The following is a 27011-nucleotide window of genomic DNA, read 5'->3' as shown; positions in this document are numbered from 1 at the left end:
ACTGGCTGTTTACGGCGGTGGTTTTTACAATAGCCAATAAATTAATTCGTAACAAAGTTTAACGCACGCGCAGAAAATGTCGAGTTTGACAGATTAACTATGCTGAGGGAATTTTCGGTGTTTTGTGCTCTTCTTCGGAATGCATCGGTAAAAATTGCGCATTTAATATGATTATTTTTTGTTGTTTTAATGAATTATAGCGTTTAATATTCGTCATTTTGTAGAAAAAGGTAGCCTGTGTGTTTCATCTGTCGGTGTACTAAGACTTCCTTTGCTTATTGTAAAATCGAAGTTGATATATCCTCGACTAACCATGATTCGCGGATGTAAGGAATAAATAAAAAATAATAAAGTTAAGCAAAACACTGAAATAATTTAATTACTTTTGTCAGACATGCCATTTATTTACCCATATTTCCACAAGTATTTAAGAACAAACGGTCAAAAGTTCACGTAAATAATGTCAACAAAGTAAATGTATAATTTTTAATACGTATATGTTGAGGATTTAATTACCTTTAAAATTTTGTGGCCATAAAAAGTATTTCTATAGTATATGTCCGACACCTGACCTATTTGTTGACATAGGGGTCGGCCATTTTATTTTGTGACGTATGTACAATCAACCGGTGTATTCGGCATGTTTCGGATTACATCGATAGACGGTATACACCGATAGATGAAACATTGAGTATACATTTACCTACGTTGTTTCCGTTTGCAAACCTGTGTCAGGATTGCAAAATTTGAGTTCAACCCCTTGTCTAATAATATATATAATTTGTTTTTCGAGAGAAACCCCTGTGCTTGCGCACAGTGGTCAGAAATTGGCTCATGGTGAGCATTATTTGATAAGCATACAAAGAGCTGAATTTTCGATCTTCTGTACCCTGTGCGTAGGAGTGCAAAGGGGTCACTCCTACCAACTTTCTAGCATAAAATAACTTAGTCTAAAATAAAAGACGTGTTATACGGGATTCTTCCAATCCCTAACGTCTAAACAGGAATGTGCAAAAAAAACCGGGGGTGTTTTAAAAATATTGAAATTGTTTTAAGTGAAGTATTTTATGGTTGAAATTGATCATAAAGAGTTATATTAATATTTTACCATGTAAGTGAAATGTTATTTTGCACTAAACAAGCATTTAATGCATTAAAAGAAGTTGTTTACCTTTCCAATAAAATGGAAGTTGACTGACACTGACAACAATTATGCGAAGGGGAACAACTCAATAAAATCGTAATTACTCGGCCTCCTCCGACAAAGCTTCGAGATAGACCTCGTTATACAATCGTAACAACTCGGCCATGGCCGATATGTTCCGAGCTATTTAAAACTGTGCCCTGAAGCCTTGCAGGTGCCCTTCATGTATATATCGTTATGTTTTGACAGAATGAAATGAAGAAAAGCCGTCAAACTCATAATTATAAGTTGGATATTTATTTTTTGTGTACGGAACTAATATGAAATAACAAATATCTTGTAATATTTCTTGTTTTTATGATATTTTATAGACGCTATATGCTTTAACCTGGACTTGAAGGATTTGCCATATCAAAAATCTAAAACAAATCCGTCAACGTACAATTATTTGGACTAAAAATAACTATGAATACAATGTAAATGCAATTAAAACAATGTCAGAAAATCTCGAAATGCCTAAATAAATTTTATCCATTGACTAATATCAGATCTATAGCACTAATAACTGTTTAAATGAAGAATAGTATCAAAACTGTGATCAATTACAGGTTAATTTAAAGTTAAAACATTAGCCTTAAAATTTTGTTTACAATAATCTTTATACTATTATAGTAAATGAGTAATCACCGTGGGAAACATTTTAACGGTCACGTGACTTCCATTGATCAAGTTTGTGTACACGTGTAAGTAGTATATATATCGTAATCTCATAATAGTGCACACTTCCAGTCATAATAATACTACTAGTGGTGCGTGAATAATCAAAGTGAATTTAACGGCAGACTTACCTTTCAATAGGTCGTCTGTTTATCCCTATTCCATTGACTGAATTCGTCACGTGACACTTTCTCCACGGAACCTGGTCAAATAGCCCCCAAGTCAAATAGCCCCCACACTTTTGGTCAAATAGCCCCCACTTGGAAAAAAATGGTCAAAACGCCCCCAATTTGGTCAAAACGCCCCCCATTTTGGTCAAATAGCCCCCACTTCTTTTTTATTTGAAATTATATTGGAAGGTAAGTTGTAATATTTTTAAGATATTTGAATGTAAGTTGTAATATTTTTAAGATATTTCAATGTATATTTGAAGGTAAGTTGTAATATTTTTAAGATATGTGTATATATATCCGTCTGGTCTCAGGACAACGCTTGCAGCGTAACCAGAAGGCAGCGTACGTACAGGTCCATGCAGGGACGTGTGTTCGCTGCGTGGGACCTGTACAGATCTGGCGATCTGACCGACACCGGCCTGCTAAAAAACATTTCCTCTATATACGTCCGGCTGAATGGGCATACATGAAACTCACACAAATATTTCATATGTAGCTTGTTTTGCTAGAAAAAGTTTTCGCATTGACTGAGCACCGTTTAATTTTCGGAAAATTTACTTTCAGTTTCTAAATAAATGTTCAGAGTTATTTTTAACTATTATATCATGATTATTCAGCGTGTTAATCCGTGTACATTGTATCTCTATTTGTAAACCCCGTTTGACATGTTTCCGTGAAATTACAAAATTCCGTATGTATGAAATATAATTTATTTTCGGCGTAGTGGTTCCCGGCAATCGTGTTTATTTAAATATGATGATTAATATACCGAGCTGACTTTCTTTCCGCTCTGTTTAACATTGCCAATAACAAGAACTCTACTTTCGTTTTTGCATAAATGTTGTGCCTGAGTTTGACTTGTAGTACAATTCGTTACATTTTATAACCGTACTGTATCTTTAATTTAAAGATGAATTAAAAGAGTAAGATCTAGCTGTTCCATGGGTAGACAAACCAGATATGAGGTTTTTTTTTGGGAGGCAAGAGAAGAAAAAAATTATGACATTTATAAGATCCGAATATTGATTTGTTTTACATGATGTTTGGCTTTTTTTGTAATTTATTATAGTGCTGTAGGACAAATCTAACCAAAAAGATCTAAACCTGTTATAATGGGGAATTACAAAACTTATTTAAAAAAGAGGCTTAAAATCAAGGTTTAGGCTGATGTAACTGAATACTGTTTGTAACATTGCGACAGGTAAAAATTAGTGTGACAGGTAAACTTTCAGTGTTGACCTGTCGCAATATCCTGTGAAGAAGAAAAAGTTGTCTGCCATAATAAATGCATTGTGATGAAACATTCACAAAGGAAACACTAGAAGATGAATAATATGTAATAATAAATGAATAATATATATTGGTTATTTGGCATCATCTGTATTGCCCTATTAAGTAAAACTTGGAGCTGCTTTTATTATTGCCTGCCATTGACCTATGTACAATGTTGCAGGAGCTGATGTTGAGAATCCGTCAGCTTGAGACTCATGTGAAGGTGCTTCAGAGAGCCAGCAAAGAAGAGAACCCTGTAGCTCCACCTATGCCCCGCATGGCTATGAAGAGGAAAAAGAAGTTTCGTCCCAGTGACTTCCACAAGTACGTATATCATCTTTAATCATAATGACGTTATATACATAAACACTTCCAGTTTGTTTATAGAAAAGTTTGGGTTATTTAGCCATATAACCATGTCATGTATGATTTTTATTTGTAAGAAAAGTTAAGTTATTTATTGTTACGATTTCTTTCACAGGTACACCATGTAGCCCTGACGATCATGTACCTCGGCCATGACTACACAGGATATGATGACACAGAGGAAGTGGAACACAGTAAGTGAACTGTTCCAGGCCCTTATAAAGTGCAAGCTTATTGAGTCCAAGTATGCACATCTTTCAGTTACCCAGACAAAAGTTTGACTTTCTGAAGTTTGATAATGTATCAATATTTTAGTGCTTGTTTTTGAGAGTACTCAATAACAATTGCCTTCAGCTTATACTCAAATGAAATTACCTAATAGTCTAACTAAGAATGTCAAAACAAAAAATTAACAGATTTAGGATATAAACTTTCTGTTCAATCCAAGGGAGAAAACCACATATAAATAAAAACAACTGATACAAAATTTGTTTTTCTTCAGAAAGAATTTGACCAAACGCAACAATATATTAAGTTATTGACAGAGGTTAACAGAGTTTCAAAAGTGGCAATCAAAATACATTTCTTGTACATTCCAGGTTGTCTCTCTTGATGTACGCGGCAACTTGGGGTCGGGGTGAAGGTGAGAGAAGGGATGTCAGCGCATGAAAGACCTGGTAAGGAACTATATATACTGTACAGTACAGTCTGTTTTCCATACATACATACATCAACACAATGCCTCTAGAATTTTAGCCAGGTTATATAAAGGGCAGGGAATTGCAGAAAATAAATAGGGTGCTTAGGGTGTTAAGAACACATTGTATCGGGCTATAAAGAACTTAATTATTATTTGATGTTTACTACTTCTGGTAAAAACATGAATGCAAAATCTTCTGCTGTGTTTTGTTTGTAACGAAGTATATATTCAAAACCATTAATGTTTTAGCTGAATACCAAATTATTGATACAGTTGTTGCACACTATTTTGCCTTTTTAGCCGGATTTTTCATCGAAGAATTACGGGTTATAGAATGGCGAAAACCGGGCGGGCGGGTGTTAACAATTTTGCGTTTAAGTTTTCATTTTATGTAATAAAATCAAGAGTTTTTATCCAATGGTAATCAAACTTCATACAATGGTAGATCATAATGAGAGGAAGTGCAGTGTACAATAACCATAATCTATTTTTGCTTATTTTTTAGTTATTGCCCCTTATTCCTTTTTTGTCCGGAGTATAACTTGAAAAGTACTGGATGGAATTCATTGGAACTTCATACAATGGTAAAACACAGTGAGAGGAAGTGCAGTGTACAATAACCATAACTCTACTCTTGCTTATTACTGAGTTATTGGCCCTTGTTACTTTTTATCCCCCGCCTATGAAATAGGGAGGGGGATATTGAAATGGCATTGTCCGTCCGTCTTTCCTTCCGTCCGTCCTTCCGTCCGTTCGTCCGTCCGTCCGTCTGTCACCTGCGTTTTCTCAGTAACTAGACGGTAGAATTTCATGAAACTTAAAATAAATATGAACCACTATACTGGAATGATGCCCGTCCAAAAAAAAAATTTGATTGGTCAATTGTCCTTGGAGTTATTGCCCTTGATTTTTTTGAAAAATGCACATTCACAGCCATTTCTCAGTCACTAGCTGGCAGAATTTCATGAAACTTAAAATAAATATGAATTACTATACTGGGATGATGCCTGTTCATTTTTTATGGATTGGTCAATTGTACTTGGAGTTATTGCCCTTGATTTTTTGAAAAACTCTCATTTACAGCCATTTCTCAGTAACTAGTAGGTAGAAATTCTTGAAACTTGAAATAAATATGAACCAACATACTGCGATGATGCCTGTTTATTTATATTTTGGATTGAGTAATTTCTATATGAGTTATTTGCCCTTGATTTATTAAAATATCCATGTTTGCAACTGGGCAAAACATGTGCCGTTGTGAAGTCAACTGAATGAATATGGTATCAAATCATTTACATTTATTATAACATAAGGTGGCGTCTTATCTTATACTGTACTATTTTGCAATGATTGATGTTTCCGAGTAAGCAGTTTCGGAAAAGACAGTTTTATTTAATCATCCCTCTGATTTATTTCGTTAAATTTTTTTATCATAAAGTAGTCCCGGTCGATATTTTATAATTTGGCTCGGAAAGGGATAAACTAATGTGCTTATCTTATTCTTTCTGAGATTTTTTTTTAACCTTCAAGCACAAACAAGCCATCAAGCACAAACAAGCCATCGTTGGCGGGGGATATCTTTTCACTGAAAATGCTTGTTTTATCCGGAGTATAACTTGAAAGGTATACAAGAACCATAACTCTATTTCAGCTGATAACAGAGTTACTGCCCTTTGTTACTTTTTTCTTGTCCGCAGCATAACTTTAAAACTATGGGATGGGATTTAATAAAACATCATACAGTGATAGATCATAATGAGAGGGAGTGCAGTGTACAGGAACCGCAATTCTATTTCAGCTTATTACATAGTTAGTGCCCTTTGTTACTTTTTCTTGTCCGGAGCATAACTTGAAAACTATTATATGGAATTTAATAAAACTTCATACAGTGATAGATCATAATAAGAGGGAGTGCAGTGTACAGGAACCGCAATTCTATTTCAGCTAATTACAGAGTTACTGCCCTTTGTTTTTGTTTTTTTGTCCTGAGCATAACTTGAAAACTATTGGATGGAATTTAATAAAACTTCATACAGTGATAGCTCATAATGAGAGGAAGTGTAATGTACAGGAACCGCAATTCTTTTTCAGCCAATTACAGAGTTATTGCCCTTTGTTACCTTTTTCTTGTCCGGAGCATAATTTGAAAACTATTGGATGGAATTTAATAAAACTTCATACAGTGATAGATCATAATGAGAGGGAGTCCAGTGTACAGGAATTGCAATTCTATTTCAGCTAATTACAGAGTTACTGCCTTAGGAGAAAGAATTCCACGGCCATAAAAATTCATTAATTTTGTCAAATCTTTATGAAACTTGCTCAGAATATTTGTCTGCTTGTTGTCTTAAACATTTGTGAATATGGGTCACCTCAGATCAAAAACTAGGTCACTAGGTCAAATCTTAGGAAATATTATCCTGATGTCATAATATTTTTTTTTAAAAATCATGAACCTTTTCATGAAACTTTTACATTTTTTTCTCCAGGATATCTTTGTCACATTTAAGTATAATAGATTTTCAAGAAACTTTTACATTTTTTTCTCCAGGATATCATAGTCACATTAAAGTATAATAGAATTTAAGCATAAATTACAGTTTTTTGCTGCAGGATATTGATTTTTTTTTTCAGTTTTCATGACATTTGGTTACTTTACATACATACTCAGTATAAATATGGATCTTTTTGGTTAAAAATACTAGGTCACTAGCTCAAATCCTCGGTTTGCAAAATTGCATCGTCAAATAAAAATCCGGCTTTAATGCGGCGTTGCCGCATTGGCGTCTTGTTTAAGAGAATACGTCACATTTTATAATAGATTTTACAATCGATTATCGACAATACTTGATCATCATTTTATCCTGATCAATAACACTTATGGCTTTAAGTTATGAGTTGGATGAAATCCATGCTCCGTTGGTGGAAACTGTATTGTATTTCTTTATAAACTGTTTGCCAAAACCGTAGAAGTGTGGACTTGTTGCAGACTCTTGAATGTAAGACCTTTGACCTCCAATCTCTGGCTCATCACTGAAAATACTACCTGTATTCTGGTAGGTAAATATGAGGTCATATCATCTGCTTTACTCTGGCGCACTTTAAAAGCAGGGTTGCCCTTACGTGGGTTTCATTCTGCCTGTGCGCTAAGCCCCACTACCTTACAAGACTGATACCCTTACTTGGGTCAAAGACGATGGGGGCGTAAATAAACATCATACATTCCAATCTATAGAAGTTTTGCTATGTATACCAAGTTACACGAAAGTATTGTCACATAGCATTGGTGTCTTTGATGATGTGAAAAACTCTAACATTTTCCCTAAATCTGAAATTGTAACATATATTTAGATAACACATTCAAAACTGGCAAGGTCTGAGCAGTTGACATGTTTGAAGTACATTGATGAATGGGGAAAGAGGATTCCTACGGTATACCGTCAACCAATGGTATCATTTCAGGTTCAGCTGCAGGAGAAGAACGTACAAGTATTTCTTCCCTAAAGTAGACCTAAATATACTGGTAAGAAATAAACCTGGGGCAGTATTCATAAAACATCTCAAGTCATTTCTTAATTTGAGTCAATTTTCTAAAACGTTCATAGTCAAATTAAAAGAATTCAGTGTTCTTTTACATAAAAGTATGTAACTTGAATTAAAGCAATGAAAATAAAATATGTCAGATTGTATTAAGTTAATATATCATGATAAGTTTGATACTTCATTGAAGAAAATGAGGAGTAAGGAATTGACTTCAGATGCTTTATTAAGATCAGCCCTGGACATTATATATAGAATATATGCATATACCGTATAGTTTGTTGTGTCCTGACTGTATTTTTGTCATATTTTAAAATGACTTTGCACATGTGTTCGGAAGGTAAAGACGATGTGTTGAGTGTAAGACCCACATCCCTACCTCAAAGATAAAGCATGTCCGGTTAGCCATTGGTTAGTACACTCCCTTCTGACCTAGGCAATCTGGGTTGGTAAAACAGCATGTGAGTTTGATTTGTGGTTACCATGGTTACCAACCAAGTGGGTTTTTTCCAAGTACTCTGTTTTACTCCTAAACAAGACCACATACTCGCACAACCTTGTGCCAACAAAAGTGATAAATTTTATGTCGTAATAACTTGTAAGCTCTTGTTTAAGGCAAAAATGCTTAAAAGATGTTTTGGGTAGCAAACTCCAAAGGAAACTAAGAAGATGCACTTCTACTCCCAAATAAGATGTACCATACTTAATTCAATTGTTTTAATTTACCAAAAAGTAAGAATATACATGTATACAACACCATGTTTCTTATGAAGGATAGCATGTTTAATTTTAAAGAAAGGTGCAGAAAACACTGTATTTCTACCTTATGAAATGATATTTGATCATTGTAAATCTATAGGACTCACCAGTCATTTAATATTTGTGCATTTTCATCTTTTAAATACACAATTACAATCTTGTTACCAGTAATATATTTTCCACAAATGCATTATATAGTAAGCAGTTCAAGGTTTATTACTCAAAATTTGTTTGTTATATTTGTTTATGTATTGAATTTAAATACGAGTGTGACTTTAAAAACTGTTTGATTTTCATGAAATAGTGATTTGGAGAAAAACATCATATGAAGACTTAAAATTTCCTGATTATATGATTTTTTTAATTCAACACAGCTCATGGAAGAAGCCTGCAAAAAATTGATTGGCGAATATGACTTCCGCAACTTCTGCAAGTTCAATGTTAAAGATGGCATTACAAACTATGTTCGAAAAATCATGGAGGTTGAAGTCAAGACTCTAGATGAGACCGATGACGGATTCACAATGTGCGAACTCACGATCGTCGGGAGGGCGTTCCTGTGGCATCAGATTCGCAGCATCTTTTCTGTGCTGTTCCTTGTTGGCAAAGGGAAAGAATTGGTTGAAGTATGTATTTGGTTTTTGTCTAGTTATCTCCCTTGCATTGTGTTTAGTTAATAGAAAACATCTTAAAATTTGCTAATTGATGCAAGCACACAAAGTAAGGTCAATACAAGTAATTATGTCACCCCCTTTCATGGGAAGACATATTGTTTTTGCCCTGTCCGTCGATCAGTCCGTCAGTCAGTCTGAGCGTCACACTCCGTTTCTGCTTAATAACAATAGAACGCTTAGACCCAAGAATTTGGTATGCTAGTATTTGGTCATGACTAGTATTGATTTTTGTTTCACTAGGTCAAAGGTCAAGGTCATTTTGACCTTGAGTTGAAGAATTGGTTTCCGCTCAAATACTAAAGATCCTTTGGGTCCAGGAACTTCATACTTGGAATGCTAGTTGTTCATGACTAGAAGATGACCCCTATTGATTTTGAGATCAAAAGGTCAAAGGTCAAGGTTACCTTCAGGTAAAAAAACAATATGTTGGCAATGACCTTAAGTTAAAAATGGTTTCTGCTCAATAACTATAGAACGCTTTTTCCCAGAAACTAAATAATTGGTATACTAGTTAGTCATGACTAATACATGACTCCTATTGATTTTGAGATCAGTAGGTCAAAGGCCAAGGTTGCCGTGACCTTGAGGTGAAGAAACATTTACCGCTTAGTAACAAAAGAACACTTGCACCCAAGAACTTAATACTTGGTATGCAAGTTGGTCATGTAGATGATCCCTAATGATTTTGTAATCAGTAGGTCAAAGGTCAAGGGCATGATAACCTTGAACTGAAAAATGGTTTCCGATCAATAATTGAATTACGCTTGCACCCAGAAACTTAATACAATGCAAACTTCGTTTACATTTTCCAAGATTAATCAACAACACTTTTTTCTCTTCACTATTCAATACAGGTGAATAAACCAAACTTCACTGTTAGTTCGTCTCGAGTCCAAAATTACTAATTTCACGTCCATCATTTATTTTTTCCCAACTACGACCACACAATAGGGGAGACAAGGACTTTATCAAAAGAGCAATCTCTAGTTTTAATAATTGCAATTCGATACTAGTAATTCTCCTCTAATGTTCATAGTTTATACTTTTCTAAATGAAGGTAACAAGGTAGAAATAATTTAAATTACAAATCAATGGATGCAACAAGTTTGCCATATAGCATTTACCATCGCAAAGTTAAGGTGTATTAAACAGTTTTTGCTTTAAATAATGAAATTCTCACAAAATGTTTTATACTTGTTGCAATTGGGACACTAAAATTTGACTTCAAAATAATTTCGAAAGAGTGATTTCGGATTTTTGATGTAAATTTTGATCAAATAAAGAAAAAACAAAAATCGAAACCAAAAAGGAAATCTTGGTATTTTTTTTTATAAATGATGTTCAGATTAATGGTGATTAAATGTTATTAGATTTATACAATAGCAATCCATGTACTAATTTTCCAGGTGGTTGATGAACTTCTGAACATTGAGAAAAATCCGCGTAAGCCGCAATATAACATGTCATCTGACGCGCCTTTGTGCTTGTATGACGCTGACTTTGGAGGAGAATATGAGTGGATTTACGAAGCTGGTAAGCTAATATAACACAGATCTTATTTCACCTTATTAGTAACTTATACGGTTTATAGAATGTTTTGCAGGATACAGGATTCTCATTTTGACATTTTTTGCATGCCCACATTTAAATGAATTTTTTTTTAAGGTATTGTCATTGTCTGGGTGTCGTTGTTGGCATTCTCAGAGTATAATAACTGTTGACTTGGCAATAACCAAAAATACTGTTCAAGATATCATTCAAAGGAAACTTGGTACACATGTTGCCATAGTCAAAAGGCATGTGAGTTACACTTTAACAAGGCCCATAACTCTGGCTTGAGGAGTACAATCGTTTTTTGACATACTTTAATTGCAGTTTTGTTCTTGTAAAATAACCTCGTAATTCTTAACTGTGATTATGTTATGTGTATGTTTGGTTATTTAGTGTTATTGCTTTTGGCGATATTTATTACCGATAACAACTAAACACTTTTGGATGTATAAATGAACTCAAAGGAGAAAATTTGCGGTAATTAACAAAACGCAAATAACTAGGGGAAGAAACAGCGGGCTGGTTGAATCAATGATTGATTATGACCAAATATAATTAATTGTCACCTATTTCAGACCAAACCAATCAATGTTTGATTTTAATCGATCATCAGACCATCACTATTTATGAGTCAAGCATTCTTAGTACTATATGAAAATTAAAAAGTCTGTGAGTCCCAAAGCAAAGGTGAAAGTACAATAAAGGATTTTAGTCAAAATGCATAAAATCTTATATCTGTATATAAAAGTCGAGCATTTTTTTTTTGTCAGATGACCTTTACTTGGCACATATTAAAATAATTCATGCAACTAATCTGCTTACAATACTTTCTAGGCTCAGATGTTGAATGTGCAACGTTTTCAGGTAACCCAAACACAAAACGTGAACTATGTCTGTTGCCTATTACCCATACATACATGCTCTGAATTAAAAATGACCACAAAAGCCATGCCAGTAGAGAGCATAGGCCCTTATGGGCCTCTTGTTTTTATTTCCTCAACTTTACATTCATTTTAAATATTGGCTTACTAATATTTTCAATGTATTTACAATATTTACTTGTATTTTCAATGTTCTCAAGTATGTATCAAAATAACAAAATATGACTAAGATATTTTCAATTTACGACTTAAATTGACTTAGATTTCATTGGACGGGTTCCAGGACTGCGAAAACCAAATTAATGGGAACACCTAGTGGCATATTTGTTTCATATTTCAAATCGTTTAAGTTAAGTTGCAGTTGATAAAAGGATGCAAACAAATCAAGCAAGCATTTGCAATGGTCAATTTAAAGAAATGAGATAGCACAATAGCCCTGTTGTTGGTTCTTGAAAACATTTGGGCGATTGTTCAGATTGTTGTGAAAGTAAACAACGTGACTAACGATATTGTTGTTAACTTGTAGACATAAAAAGTTGATGATATCCTCATATGTATTTGAATAAGACAGGTACTGTTAAAGCAGCATTTGTTACAAATACTACAGATCGCAAGTGAATTCATTAATCTTCTAGAGAAGTTAAGACTTAAAAGTTAACACTTCTGTAATTAATACTTGCTTACTTTAACAAATTTCTAAACAATCGGCCCAGTATTTTCAAAACAGTTTTAAGACTTTCCCAATTCATGTTTCAGAATGCCATGAAGACAACCTCACCTCCCTCCAGCAGCTTTGGGCTGAGCATTCCATCAAGTAAGCAAGGAGTTTGACTTGCCTTATTAGAATTTGTTTTTCACTGGCGTTTGTGCTGGTTCTAAAGCAGGTAAAGTGGTGTTTAAATGATTGACAGCGGTCAATTGATTTATTTTTAACTTTATTTATTTTAATCTTTATTTTTTACAACAGTGAAGAAAGTAATATTAAATTAAGCTAAGTCACACAGTCACACTCATGTCATGTTGCGCGAGAGTGTGGTCTTATGTTGAGGGGGAAACCACTAGACCACTCACACCCTTAAAAAGGGCCCCTAGGTTTGGAGAGATGTTTTATGCAATCTTTAGCTTGTTTGTTGTTCAATAGAAATTGTACTGCCATTCACTAATGTTGTCCTGACTGTAGGTCTACAATACCCTATAATCCATAAACCATTCAGAATATTTACATTAAACTTGGTTAGTATTTGACAAAGCCTGTTCTAGGTATGCGCAACATTATTGATACCTAGTTCTGCAATTTATGGATTATGGAAACAGAAAGTGAAATAATAATGATATGAACAGAGAAACCTAATTAATTACCATACATTACCTATTTTTATTTCAACGATATATTGAGATATGCTTATGAAATATTGTTCTAGATCTCGATGCTTTGGCAATAATACCCGTCCCCAGCAAGTGCCAATACACATATAAATAGCCCTGGATTAAAAATGGACAAGTCTTGGCATATTTATGTGTTCCTCCTGTTTATGAACCCTATTATAAATATTCAGATATTTGACACTTATCTATGTAGTTAAAGTTGTAGTTTTACTTCTAACAAAAAACAAAATTCAAATAATGAGTTTTAACTTATGAAAGCCTTTTTGATGAGTAAGTTTTCAAACATTCTCAGGTTTATTATAAACAAAAGGTCTCATCAAGATGGCATGATTCACTTTACATGTACAGTACACTCCACGCGGAACTACCACTTTCCGTTTTCCTCGGCGGATTTCGGTCATCGCGGACACGACATCCAATTGATCATAATCCTCTTTCCTCGGCGTTTTTACTCGTTCACCCACCGAGGCTGATCAGTGGACCGTATAATTACAATCGCCGCGTTACTCGGAGGTAAAAACACCGCGAAACTCGGAGGAAAACCGATAAGAATCTCCCACTATATCTAATTTTGTTTAATTTATTTGATAATTTTTGCTACACCCGTAATTGTTTATAAAAATAATTTATTTCGCGTACCTAATTTTCGGACACACAAAGAACATCAATCGTAACTTTCACACTTACCAAGTTTCACAGACGAAGATTATTGATTTTCATCTTTTATCTAGCTGGCTTGATTACCTAACCGTATAGTACACCACTGTGACAAGTTAATTAGTAAATACCCATCTTAAACGATGTATTGCATGTAGAAAGAGAAAGTGTGAAATATTTATTGGAGGATTAAATAAACAACAAGAGCAATCAAGGGATTAAGAAAACAAAGACATGACATTTTTGTAAAACAAACTTTAAAACTTATACCACACTCATAGACTGTAAGAAGCAATTATGTACAGTTATACTTATTGAATCATCAATAAAAGTCAACACATTCAATGATATAGGTAACTAATTAATGTGCACTTATAGACTGTAAGAAGCAATTATGTACAGTTATACTTATTGAATCATCAATAAAAGTCAACACATTCAATGATATAGGTAACTAATTAATGTGATGAATTAAAGTTGGAAATGCAATACTCCAGTTACATTCGAAAACACCACTCAGACGCATTAATCCTGCATAACAATATACATGCTCTCCATGAGATCCTCGTGGGTAAAACTGTGAGTTATGTGACGTCACACAGAGTGACTGTTTGATCTGAAGCCGATAGAATGTGTTATTCATTTCAATGCATGTATAAAATGGTGTTTAATGGGATTTTAATTAACTTGATAAAGGATTTACACTTATATGCGTAATAAATAAGTTTAGAACCATTGATAACTACGGATAAATTAATAAGTCAGGTAAAATGCAAATTAGGAAAAAAAGACCGAAAAATATTCACACTTACAAAGTTCTCAACACCTTCATTACTCCAATCTAATTTAAGTTCTCAACACCTTAATATAGTAAGAGAAAGATAACAATAACAAACACAAACGCACGCTATGGTATATCTTTTAATTACATAATGTGAAAAACAACAGTTGTTAGACGATGCTGATGAAAATTGATATGGAAGTTTTCGATAATTGTTTTTAAAAAGAAACTTACTGTACTTTGAAAAATTAATGATCTAATTATTTAATACTGTTTTAACAGAAGCAATGTACCGTAGTAGCTATGCACAATACGCGGAGTTCCGCGATTAGGTCAATAAATCGATACGATCACCGGCGCTACCGGCAATAAAACCCTCCATAGAAAATGATTAACTCGGTGCAACTCGGCGAAATTTAGCGAGGAAAAAGGTTGCGTACTCGGCGGAAATCCGCGATAAATTAAAAACGCCTCCGAGTCACCGAGGAAAGTGGTAGTTCCGCGTGGAGTGTACTGTATTGTAAGTTACAGTTGATGTATCGGACTCTCAAATATTTGTGAGACAATATTCGGGTGATAAATGAACTAGTAAAGGTGCTTCTTATTCTTTTATCTACTGTAAATTGGATTTGAACTAATCTTTCTGTCATTTTTTCAGACTGTGACATTGCGCCCTGGTGTGATCTGAGTCCCCCTTTACTGATGCAGTCTGAATGGCTCGTAGAAGACAGGAATCCTAAGGTGCTGATGGAGAGACAGGGAGGCTGTAAGTAGTCCGTACAACAGGGTTGATCAAGTTCAGGAGTAATCTGAATATATGATCAGTTATGACCTAATACAATTTTCAGGCTCAACCAATCAATTTTTTATTATAATTTTTGATTATAATTGATCACCGGAACATCGCTGAAAATAATCAGTAGTTTGAGACTACAATAAGTATATAGAGGTCACTTTGGCAGTCTGTCAACCTTCTCTGTCTGTAGGTAAATATCATTTTAAGACTTAAACTTCTTCCTAATCTACAGTTTTTCATGGAACGACTTCACAATTGGTAGAAACCACACCCATGATGAAAAGTAGTTCCTGACAAAGTGTTATTGACTTTGATTAAGTCAGCTTTATAGTGTAATTGCACTTGCAATCATCATATATCACATACTACCAATTGTAAAACGATTGATGTCTATTAATCACAAACTTGAAGAATATTCATTTGCCCAGACTTGTATTTGTATTCAGATGACCTACCATGGCAGGAGTCCAAATGACTTAAAGGCGCACAATATAGGTTGATGCCAAAAGTATTTATTTTTAGTTTTGACTTGTCTAACTCATTTGACTCAAATGATAAAAAAGCATATAACAGATAAAAAATACTAACCTTAAAAATTGGGTTTGTGGAAATAATAGCGATGTGGCCACAATTTCCAGAGTTAAAAGATTGCAAAAATATTGCTACATTGTATTTCTTTATCTCTACGTAAATGATATGCTGTTGTTTTTGGTTTTGATCATTAAATCAAATGAGATAAACATGATAATATTTTTATTTTTTATTTTTGAATCAGCCTGTATTGTGCGCCTTTAAGCCTTTCAAGAGCCCATATTATTAAAACAAACACATTTGATAAAATGTATACATGGTAACTTACAGAAGCTTCTCTATTTATTTGTTTGTGAATGATGTAGAGATGTGTTTTGTGTTGACATGTGTATACTTAAGTGCATGAAATGATGCCAATTTTTTTATTACAGTGACCCTTGACGAGATGATAGCATCACACGAGTCGAGAAAACAGCGATGGAGAGAAAATGCTGAAATTGAAGCGCAGGACGATAGCAGTGAAGAGGAGATGACGTCACGGAAACGTCAACGTCTTGAAATTGATAAGCCTAGCCACATAGATGATAAGCCATTTGGAACATTAGATAAACCCAAGTCCGGAGAGAATAAGGATCCTCACATAATTTATGGAGAAAACAATAAAGGAGATGATGACACTGTAAGGGACATTGATGGAGAAACTACTAATATGACGGCTGATAAAGATATTTGCGATTCTAAAACCTCTCTTAAGGATAATGGGGAGGAAAACTTGGAGACATCAGAGAATGGTATGAAAGGAGAAGAGAAAGTGGGAAGAAGTACACAAGAAGAGATTGGGGAAAGCTCAGTTATAAGTCAAACTGGGGAATGAGTCATTTCCTTTGATAATTGTCATGAGAAATTCTCCGTCCAATGATTCATTTGAAAAATAAGACGTTAATCAGGATTTTGTTGTAGAATACATTGAAATTTATTTGCAAGGATTATTACTATTGAGAATTTTGAAACATGGATATAATGGAATCATGTTTAAATACAAACTGATTGAGAAAAGTTATTTCATTTTTCAATTTACTGTACATCAGGTAACGATACTGACCAATTTGACAGAGAATATCTCACAACAAACAGAGGTTAATAATGACACATATTACTCGATGACTTATACTGCAATAAGACATGGACTCAAGTTGCTCAAGGTAAAGGAAAGGCAAAGTGTTAGAGAAGAACCTGGATGAAGACTTTTACCAGTTGTATGGAAGAATGGTGATATTTGGTGATCATTACTCCAATGTCAAGGCAAGTTGTTGGAATTAGAGAGGAGAGCGTAGTGGAGAAGGTCAAGGTTAATGGTGTTTATGACACTGAGGTCAATGTATTGAGAAAGGGACATTGAAATGGTCATGGCCTTGGATGAAAAAACAAGGTCAATGGTGTTCATCACTCTAAGGTCAAGGTCTGTTATTCAAGTCAGAGTGGAGGTCATGGCTTCAGAGAAAAAAACAACAAGATCAAGGGTTTTCATTACGCTTAAGGTCAAGGCCAGAATTTCATGTTAGAGAGGAGAGAATAGTTGAAAAGGTCAAGGCTTTGGAAAAAAGAAACCAAACAAGGTTTTTGTCAGTGGAGTTGTATATAATGGGTGCTATATGTTTGAGGTTCATTACCCTATGTGTGTACGGTCAAGGCCAGAAGTTTGCATTTAACCATGTGAGCCACTGTAGTTGGACCAAAATCAAATGAATTGAACTGATATTCATCATTAATCTGTCACATAGAATTGAGTTAAGCATGTTTACCTTGTTTTCTTGTACTCTAGATATATGGAGTTATTGGGCATATGTCAGGCTTTTTTGTGCTTGTGGTAATTTTGACCACTAGTTTGGTTAAGTGCTTTCTGTGTGTATTGGTTGCTGTTGATTGCCTTATTTTAGAGAAGCACTTTTTTCAGATTTGTTAGTTCTGGTCAATTTTACAAGGCCATTATTTAATTTATTCGAAAATCACTGATAAATTGTTTTATATTCGTGGTCTGCTGTTGCATGAAAACTAAATCCTCCCAAAATGCAACATCATTGAGGGTTGCTTGCAGAAAAAGAAATAAATCCGTTTGGTCTGCTGGAACTTACAAAAGCCGTGCTGGAGGTCTTCAATATGTTTTTTTTTATAATGATCATGAACTTTGTAATTTATTTTTTTTGAAATATGTAAAATGTATGTTTTACACATCGTCTTCTGTTTATTGGTTTGTTAACTAAATTTATATTTTATGTTATGTTGCCATGGTAATGGGACCATTGTTTACATTGTATACTTCCATTGTTGTTGAAAAATCATTAGAATATATGAATATTTATATTTATACTCCTGCAAACAAAGTTTGAAGTCTGCATAGGTTTGGTCTGTTGGGCAGTTAGTCAGTTGGCAAAATGCTGTAGAGCGATATTCTCCAACAGTTTAAGAGATAATACTCTGATACTATGTACTCATTCCCACCTTGATGGGTAATATTGCCTGAAGTATTTTTATTGACCTGGGGCCACCACGTCTTACACGTACAGTAACATGCCCTAGAGTAGGATTTTTACACTTTTGGCTACTTGAATATTGAGGTTTGTGGAGCGAACAACTCCCACAGTTTTAGAGGTATTTCTCTGGCCCAAATTTCTGGAAACTTCATAAGTCCCTTTAAACAGAATTAAGCTAAGCTGACTATTTGTTGTTTTTCAATAATTTGCGAAATATTTTCTTGTTAAGAGTTTTTTATACTTTAGACAGGAATTATCTTTATGATAGCACGGACTCGTAATAGGTACGTGATGATAATATTAATGTTCAAAACATAAACTTATGTGCCACCCCTGTCAAAGATATAGACCTATACCATGTTTGAGAGTTACATTAACTCCCATATTGGAATGGTAACAGTAGGCGGGGCTAAACAGTTCAGTATCTAATATATGGATCAATAACAATGATATTCACTTATGTAGTATCTTAGTTATTGAATGTTGCCTTGACAACATGGTACCCACTTACCTCGTATTTTGAGTACTATTGAAATTATTTCAATAGTAATACACAGTTGTGGATGCCAGAACTATAACTTAGTGTAGTTTTACATAACATAGGAACCTTTTACACATGTATACAGGCTGAACATTACTTTCTCATTAAACAAAAGTGCGAAGTTCATTTATCTCTGTTTAATTACAGAGTGATGTTGTTATTTAGGTAATCGTTATTTAGTGTGTTGTGAGAGTCATGTATGATGTCTGATCTGAGACCTTACTCCGATCCTTTCTATGAAATGGTGTTCTATCTTGGTATATAGAGAATTTTACTATCAAGATATTTTTGAAATAGTCATTTTTTTAAGAGCTATTCTGTATATCTTGTTGAGAGAATTTATCTCTCAAGATATTACTTTCAAAATAGTAAGAGCTACCTGCACTTCAATTTAAGCTTTATTAAGGAGTCTAATACCGTTGATGCACGTTCTTTTGTCATAAAGTAATTGATAAAGTATGTCAATGGAAGAAAACAAGTAAAATAAATTACATTCTTAAGCTTTCACTGTGTAGAAAAATTGACGATTGCAAATCAAAAAGTTCTGTTTGAATTACTTACCAACGGTTTAGTTTTTAATTTTTAAATGTTTTTTTTAGTTCGTAATATGACAGATGACATAGATTGTATTAATATACATGGAATAAATTGTTTCAGTTTCAGTTTTTCACTACATACTTGACAAAGTATTTAGATTTTACCCACTTTTTATCACTGTTTTTCGCTTGTGTATTTGTCTATCTTAGTATATTATGTACAGTAAAAACGGTAGAGGAGTGAAGCTGTACATTATACCACATTTTAATGTATGAGTGTATTATCGTCTTGCTTGGTCAAAGGGTACATCTGAATGAAAATATTTTGTGTTGTGGACGTGTTGCTAATGTTGAATGTTGCCATGGAGGTCTTCGTCATTCCAAATATACATTTTCAGATCACGTCGTATTAACATGTTATGTATACATTAATAAAGGTACTCAGCATGACACGGTCTCTCAGTATTCAAGTTCAGGTAAGCCATCCATCTGATAAAAAGAAATGATATAAATTAGGCTCGGTATGTAGGAATTACTATTATTAGGTACTCTTTTTTTTCTCTTTTTCATTTTTGAGAACCAGGTTTTTGTACCTAACTGACCTTTATCAGGGTATTCACTATTGTAGAAAATTTTAGAAAAACATTATCCAAATTTTAAGATGTTGACTCAGAAAATGCACATTCTAAGGAATTTACGGGGAAAAAAACATCATCGTCAAATAAATGTAGACTTGGGAGGAAGATATAGGGATGGTTGCGTTTGTGGAAACAAACATCATTAGAATAAATTAAGCCTCAAAAGGAAGACTTAAAATTGACATCGAGATAACTTCTTTTTAATTTTATATTGATGAACCATTATATTATTTTTGACGGATTGCATTTTTGAATATCACCATCATAATGCTAAATGATATAGTATAATAAAAGGAGATATTATTAGAAAACATTAAAATGAGACAACAAAGCAATTTTATTAATTAGTTTCTGAAATAACATAATGTCTACACAAATGTTTATACAAAAAGTTTTCGATAAAAACATAAAATTTCTTAAACTTAACTTGTTGTAAGTTTAAACTACATGTAGCCTTTTGTTGCATTTATGTTGGATGGATTACCTTAATGAACTTTGTATGTAACTACTTGCGGTTTACTAAATCTATATTATACGTTTTGAAACAGATTATAAGGTAACATGTGCCAAACATCACAAATATACTTGTATGCATCATACTATTGCTTCTAGAAATCATTCAATTCAAACATTGCGGAATGTTGTTACAATTTATAAAATTCAGCAACCTACACTTTTCCAAAAAAGTTCAACCTTATGTCATGGACAAAGGTTGACCGGCGTAGTGTTTGAGATTATATTTTGTCTATTTGCCCAGCCACTGTTTAACCTGCTGATTCACATGATTTAAATCAACAATAATCAAAATAAATGTATGGCAGATTTGAGGAATAATATCATCCCATTGGACAAAATATAATTTCAAACACTAATTGTTTGTTGTTAATTAAACATCAGTTATAAATAGATATTATATGCTGTGCGATGTGAAACTTACGATATTTACTCAATGTGCTTTTTCAGAGAGGTGCTTTTATATGATGTTTAAGATATTTGTAGAAGTATTTTATGGATTAAAATTAACTCACAGAATTGTTGTTTGAGATTTTTCAGAAATTACCATATTCAATTATTGGTATTTATAGTCTAGTCATATAGTTTACTGTCTGTATTGTTTGATTGTTGGATATGGTGTTATGTACATATTTACATGTTTTAATATTTTAAAAAGATTGTCAAACAGAAAAGCAAAGTTATTTAGTAGAAATGTTACAGTTTCAATAACATGTTTAAAATATATAAGTCTGGTGAAGTGTGTTTTTTACAGAGTTTTAAAATTTATCCTAGCACTGTTAACTGTATTGATTCATATTTTTAGCATTTAAAACATTCTGGTCCGTTTCCTTGGATACGTCTTGTGTTTGTCAGTAACTAATTTGATATTGAATAAAACATCAAAATATTTGTAGAGTTGTGTTTAAAATTGCATGTATTTGTGGATAAGTGAAGTTCACATGTTACTTATCCAACATACATCACATCAATCCTTATTATGAAGAAGAAGGATCTATATTTTGGGAACATGTACATTGTATATCACTGGTTGGTGATTAAGAAATAGAATCTATAATTCTGTAACATGTACATTGTATATCACTGGTTGATGATTAAGAAGCAGATTCTATAACTCTAGAACATGTACAGTGTACAGGCATTTTTTTTGCATCAAAATCTGAGGGAAAAAAGTGCGTCTAATACCCAGTCATTTACGGTAGTTGGTGATTAAGAAACAGATTCTATAACTCTAGACATGTACAGTGTATATCACTGGTTGATGATTAAGAAGCAGATTCTATAACTCTAGAACATGTACAGTGTATATCACTGGTTGATGATTAATAAGCAGATTCTATAACTCTAGAACATGTACAGTGTATATCACTGGTTGGTGATTAATAAGCAGATTCTATAACTCTAGAACATGTACATTGTATATCACTGGTTGGTGATTAAGAAGCAGATTCTATAACTCTAGAACATGTACAGTGTATATCACTGGTTGGTGATTAAGAAGCAGATTCTATAACTCTAGAACATTTACATTGTATATCACTGGTTGGTGATTAAGAAGCAGATTCTATAACTCTAGAACATGTACATTGTATATCACTGGTTGGTGATTAAGAAGCAGATTCTATAACTCTAGAACATGTACATTGTATATCACTGGTTGGTGATTAAGAAGCAGATTCTATAACTCTAGAACATGTACAGTGTGTATCACTGGTTGGTGATTAAGAAGCAGATTCTATAACTCTAGAACATGTACAGTGTATATCATTGGTTGGTGATTAAGAAACAGATTCTATAACTCTAGAACATGTACAGTGTATATCACTAGTTGATGATTAAGAAGCAGATTCTATAACTCTAGAACATGTACAGTGTGTATCACTGGTTGATGATTAAGAAGCAGATTCTATAACTCTAGAACATGTACATTGTATATCACTGGTTGATGATTAAGAAACAGATTCTATAACTCTAGAACATGTAAAGTGTATATCACTAGTTGATGATTAAGAAGCAGATTCTATAACTCTAGAACATGTACAGTGTATATCACTGGTTGGTGATTAAGAAACAGATTCTATAACTCTAGAACATGTACAGTGTATATCACTGGTTGATGATTAAGAAACAGATTCTATAACTCTAGAACATGTACAGTGTATATCACTAGTTGATGATTAAGAAACAGATTCTAGAACTCTAGAACATGTACAGTGTATATCACTAGTTGATGATTAAGAAACAGATTATATAACTCTAGAACATGTACAGTGTATATCACTGGTTGATGATTAAGAAACAGATTATATAACTCTAGAACATGTACAGTGTGTATCACTAGTTGATCACTGAAAACAGAATGTATAATTCTGGAACATGCACATTGAAAGGGGTACATTGGAGTCACCCAGTGGTCGGTCGATCGGTCGGTGGGTCGGTCCGATGCAAACTTATGGATGGAATTCAATTAAACTTCATATAATGATAGAACATACTGAAAGGAAGTGCAGTGTGCAAGAACCATAGCTCTATTTTAGAGCTCTATTATATTACAGAGTTATTACCCTTAGTTACTTTTTCTTGCGTTTTAACTGTTGCAATTGAGTAATTTTACTAAGATTTATGAACGAACACCAAAAGGCAATTTGCAGGTGCTCATTTGAACAGATATCTGTCAATTCAAGCCCAAAATAGCTCAATTTCCAATAGCGTTACTAAAACTTTTCGGCTAGTTAGTTTAAATTTCACCATTTGCAGTCCGGGCATGCCAAAATATAAATAATTAACATTGACAATCGAAACATTAAAGGGACTAGACACCGAATGGTCCCAAAATCGGCAAATACAGTATTTCCTCAAAACATGTCTAGAATTATCATTACAAACTATTATGAAGCTTATGATACATCATTTAACGTGATAGAAAGCGTGGGTATATGTACATGTTTTGCCAGATGGGTTTATGACCTTCTTGGAAATAAATGTTCTGTTCTGTTCTATGTATCTGTTCGTTGCTGTCTCTACTAAGTTTACCCGTTTAAAAATTGCGCATAATGGTTTCCCAGTTTATAGTGCGTTAATTTAGCATGTGAAAGTCAGCTGATTATTACAGAAACATATATCGACGATAATAGATTTACTCCGTAATGTTATTAATCTGTAGGTACAAATACTTGGTTAACTGTTATGATCTTATGTCATCTTAATAATTTAATATGGACAAAGATTATGGATTAGCTGAATTTTAATATGAATAGATCACCAGACCAATCTGGGCTTAATGCGTTTGTACATACATGCAAATTAGCGGAAAAACCTTTCTCACTGAATTCCAGATAACACCTATTTAAAAATTACTGGGATTTGCGTGGTAGACAAACTCAGTAAATTTCGATTTGGAAAAATACGCAATAATGTATAATGTTAAATAATGCGTCGTTATCGATGTGATACACCAGTTAGTAATATTGCGTTGTACACAACGATATCAATTTTAGTTGATAATTTTCTTTTTATCTTGCAATGGTATCGTCTGGTGTCTAGTCCCTTTAACACACGACGTTTCTGTGTCGATGTGTTACACAGAAGCCACACGTATGTAGGTCATGGACAAAGGTCAAGACCGCGGACAACATACCTATTGCACAATCTATGCAAACCTGTACACATCTCTACCTCGAATCCGTGACACGTTCAAAGCAAATCGTACATGAATCTCTCGTATGCATATATCAATGGTTTCCCCACCTCGCACGTCCAGCAGATTTAGGAAAAATGCAAAATTTGTTGCAAGGTGCTTAAAAAAACCTGACGCAAGTTAATTTCTTGGGTTGCGATCTCACTGGGTTTTTCAAAATTTTGCATGTCGGAGTTCTACTGTTTAATATTCCCTATATGCACCCCTCTCTCTCTCAAACCTACACCTCGGTACGTGCATTTTATCTAACCAGATTAGTTGATAATGAATTAGTTTGTAGTACCGCCTGTGTGTTGTTAAAAACAGTGGTTATTTTTAAACACTTCTTCCCTAGTAGAACGGGCCTACAAATCGTATTTGGTCTAGCTACGCCCCTGGCCACATCTGATCTAAAACCTGCCTACGTATCAATGATCCACATTGCATTATGCAGCTTTAAAAATTATTCCAATGAAAGATGTCTCAATGCATTTAACAAAAATATAATTGTAGGGTGTTTCAAATACATTACATAAACGTCAACTACGCCCCGTTAGGACAGCTCTAACTCTTAATTCAAGTATCAAAACAATACAAAGACGTGTTAAAATCCCATTGACACGTCACCTTATAGGATTGAGCGATATTTTCTACTTCTTCTTCTTCTTCCTTCTTCTTCTTCTTCTTCTTCTTCTTCTTCTTCTTCTTCTTCTTCTTCTTCTTCTTCTTCTTCTTCTTCTTCTTCCAATAAAGTGCATCACCAAGTATTAGACAACAGCTACCTCCAGCCGGCCAATCAGAGGCCTGCAAAAGTGTTTGATAAATCTCACACACAACTGTTTTTCTGTCGGATATTTCAACTGGTAAATCTCGTGCAAATCGTGCATCTAGTTATGTTACAAGGACGTTCTTAATACTACAGAAATGTTTGTTTCCTGTGCTTTCCTGACATTTTTCTCATACAAATGTATGGTATCGGCCTGAGAAACAAGCAATACACTTTCTGTTGTCTAAATCGGATAGATCACGAGTAGCCGTTTGGTATGGAATTATCAACTCGCTACCCTCGCTGATAAATTCCATATCAAACGGCTACTCGTGACCTATGCTAAACATAGGTATCATTGCACTGTACGACCAGCCATGTACGTTAATTGGTATCATTGCACTATACGATCAGCCATGTACGTTAATTGGTATCATTGCACTGTACGACCAGCCATGTACGTTAATAGGTATCATTGCACTGCACAACCAGCCATGTACGTTAATTGGTAGCATTGCACTGTACGACCAGCCATGTACGTTTATTGGTATCATTGCACTGTACGACCAGCCATGTGCGTTAATTGGTATCATTGCACTGTACGACCAGCCATGTACGTTAATAGGTATCATTGCACTGTACGACCAGCCATGTACGTTAATAGGTATCATTACACTGTACGACCAGCCATGTACGTTAATTGGTATCATTGCACTGTACGACCAGCCATGTACGTTAATAGGTATCATTGCACTGTACGACCAGCCATGTACGTTAGTTGGTACCATTGCACTGTACGACCAACCATGTACGTTAATAGGTATCATTGCACTGTACGACCAGCCATGTACGTTAATAGGTATCATTGCACTGTACGACCAGCCATGTACGTTAATTGGTATCATTGCACTGTCCGACCAGCCATGTACGTTAATTGGTCAGCCCTGCATGTATATTGTTCAGGCGGGAAGCGTGACATGATTCTTTCAAAGTGGCGGCCATTGAACCAACTTACCTGTTGCATGTATGTTTTGTGTGTTTTACATTCATTAGCCCGGATGATATTAAAATGAAATGTTTTGTGGGATTTCGCCGAAACGTTTCTATTGATTTTGCGTTTTACTTGCAATGGCTGTGAGTAAATAAACCGTTCACATCGTCAGATCATTCTAAAAGGAAATGCGGAGTAGTTGAGTACCGAGTCATTTACAATTATATATAAGATCTCTAACAGTTGATTTTACTGATTATTTGCAAAGCTTATTTCTTAAGTTCACTAATGTTGGGGGGGGGGGGGGGTGCCCTTGTCACCTGAAGTGACGCTCCACCCGTGAGCTGCCATGGTACGAAATAAACAACAACAATAGAATAAACGGAAGGAAAATATTATTTATTGAAATAGCACTCTTGCTTTAATGTAATTGAAAAAAACAACACAAGAAATTAAAAAAAAAATATGATTAAAACTTAATGATTAAAATTATAATGATGATTAGAAATAGATGCCGAATATGGTTCTTGTGGTGATGATGCAGTTGTTGTTATTTTAAAGGATATTCCCAGGATCACAGCTATCGTATGAGGCCATGGTATAGTCGCTGATATCTCTTTCCCGACTACCTGACGTACTCCCACGCACCTGTATTTCTTCGCATCAACTGCCGTCGACAAAACAACAACCAAACATAAGTTCCATTTCGCTTACTTCTGTGCAAAAGAACGTATTTTAAGCAAAAATATATATTTTGTATTTTTAGTTTTAACGAATGTTGATGGGTTTTGCACTATGAGGATGCACTTTTGTTCGAAAGCCTGTCTGGTTAAAACGATTTTTTTTCTTTATAAATAAGTACTTTAAATTAAAAAAAACAAAAACAAAAAA

The 27011-nt window shown here is 34.1% G+C and overlaps 1 protein-coding gene across 1 annotated transcript; it reads left to right on the top strand.

The window, feature by feature from the left end:
- The first annotated feature begins 20 nt into the window (after positions 1-20).
- LOC128246614 (uncharacterized) lies at positions 21-21578 on the top strand. Its single transcript, XM_052964912.1, has 10 exons — positions 21-147; positions 3488-3630; positions 3788-3866; positions 4272-4349; positions 7835-7895; positions 9046-9297; positions 10752-10878; positions 12534-12591; positions 15260-15367; positions 16360-21578. The coding sequence occupies exons 7-10, from the start codon at positions 10834-10836 to the stop codon at positions 16800-16802; spliced, it is 654 nt and encodes a 217-aa protein (XP_052820872.1). The 5' UTR covers positions 21-147; positions 3488-3630; positions 3788-3866; positions 4272-4349; positions 7835-7895; positions 9046-9297; positions 10752-10833; the 3' UTR covers positions 16803-21578.
- Positions 21579-27011: the final 5433 nt, after the last annotated feature.

Source organism: Mya arenaria, chromosome 9, assembly GCF_026914265.1.
Source record: "Mya arenaria isolate MELC-2E11 chromosome 9, ASM2691426v1".
Taxonomy (NCBI): domain Eukaryota; kingdom Metazoa; phylum Mollusca; class Bivalvia; order Myida; family Myidae; genus Mya; species Mya arenaria.
The sequence above is the reverse complement of the archived record's forward strand: the minus strand, read 5'-3'. Positions and strand labels throughout refer to the sequence as shown.

What these genes read in the sequence shown, in the direction of transcription:
- LOC128246614 (XM_052964912.1), top strand. Translation starts at nt 10,834, where the DNA reads ATGACGCTGACTTTGGAGGAGAATATGAGTGGATTTACGAAGCTG. An exon ending in TGAGTGGATTTACGAAGCTG is followed by an intron (nt 10,879 to 12,533) that starts GTAAGCTAATAT and finishes TTCATGTTTCAG; the next exon opens with AATGCCATGAAGACAACCTC. An exon ending in TGGGCTGAGCATTCCATCAA is followed by an intron (nt 12,592 to 15,259) that starts GTAAGCAAGGAG and finishes TCATTTTTTCAG; the next exon opens with ACTGTGACATTGCGCCCTGG.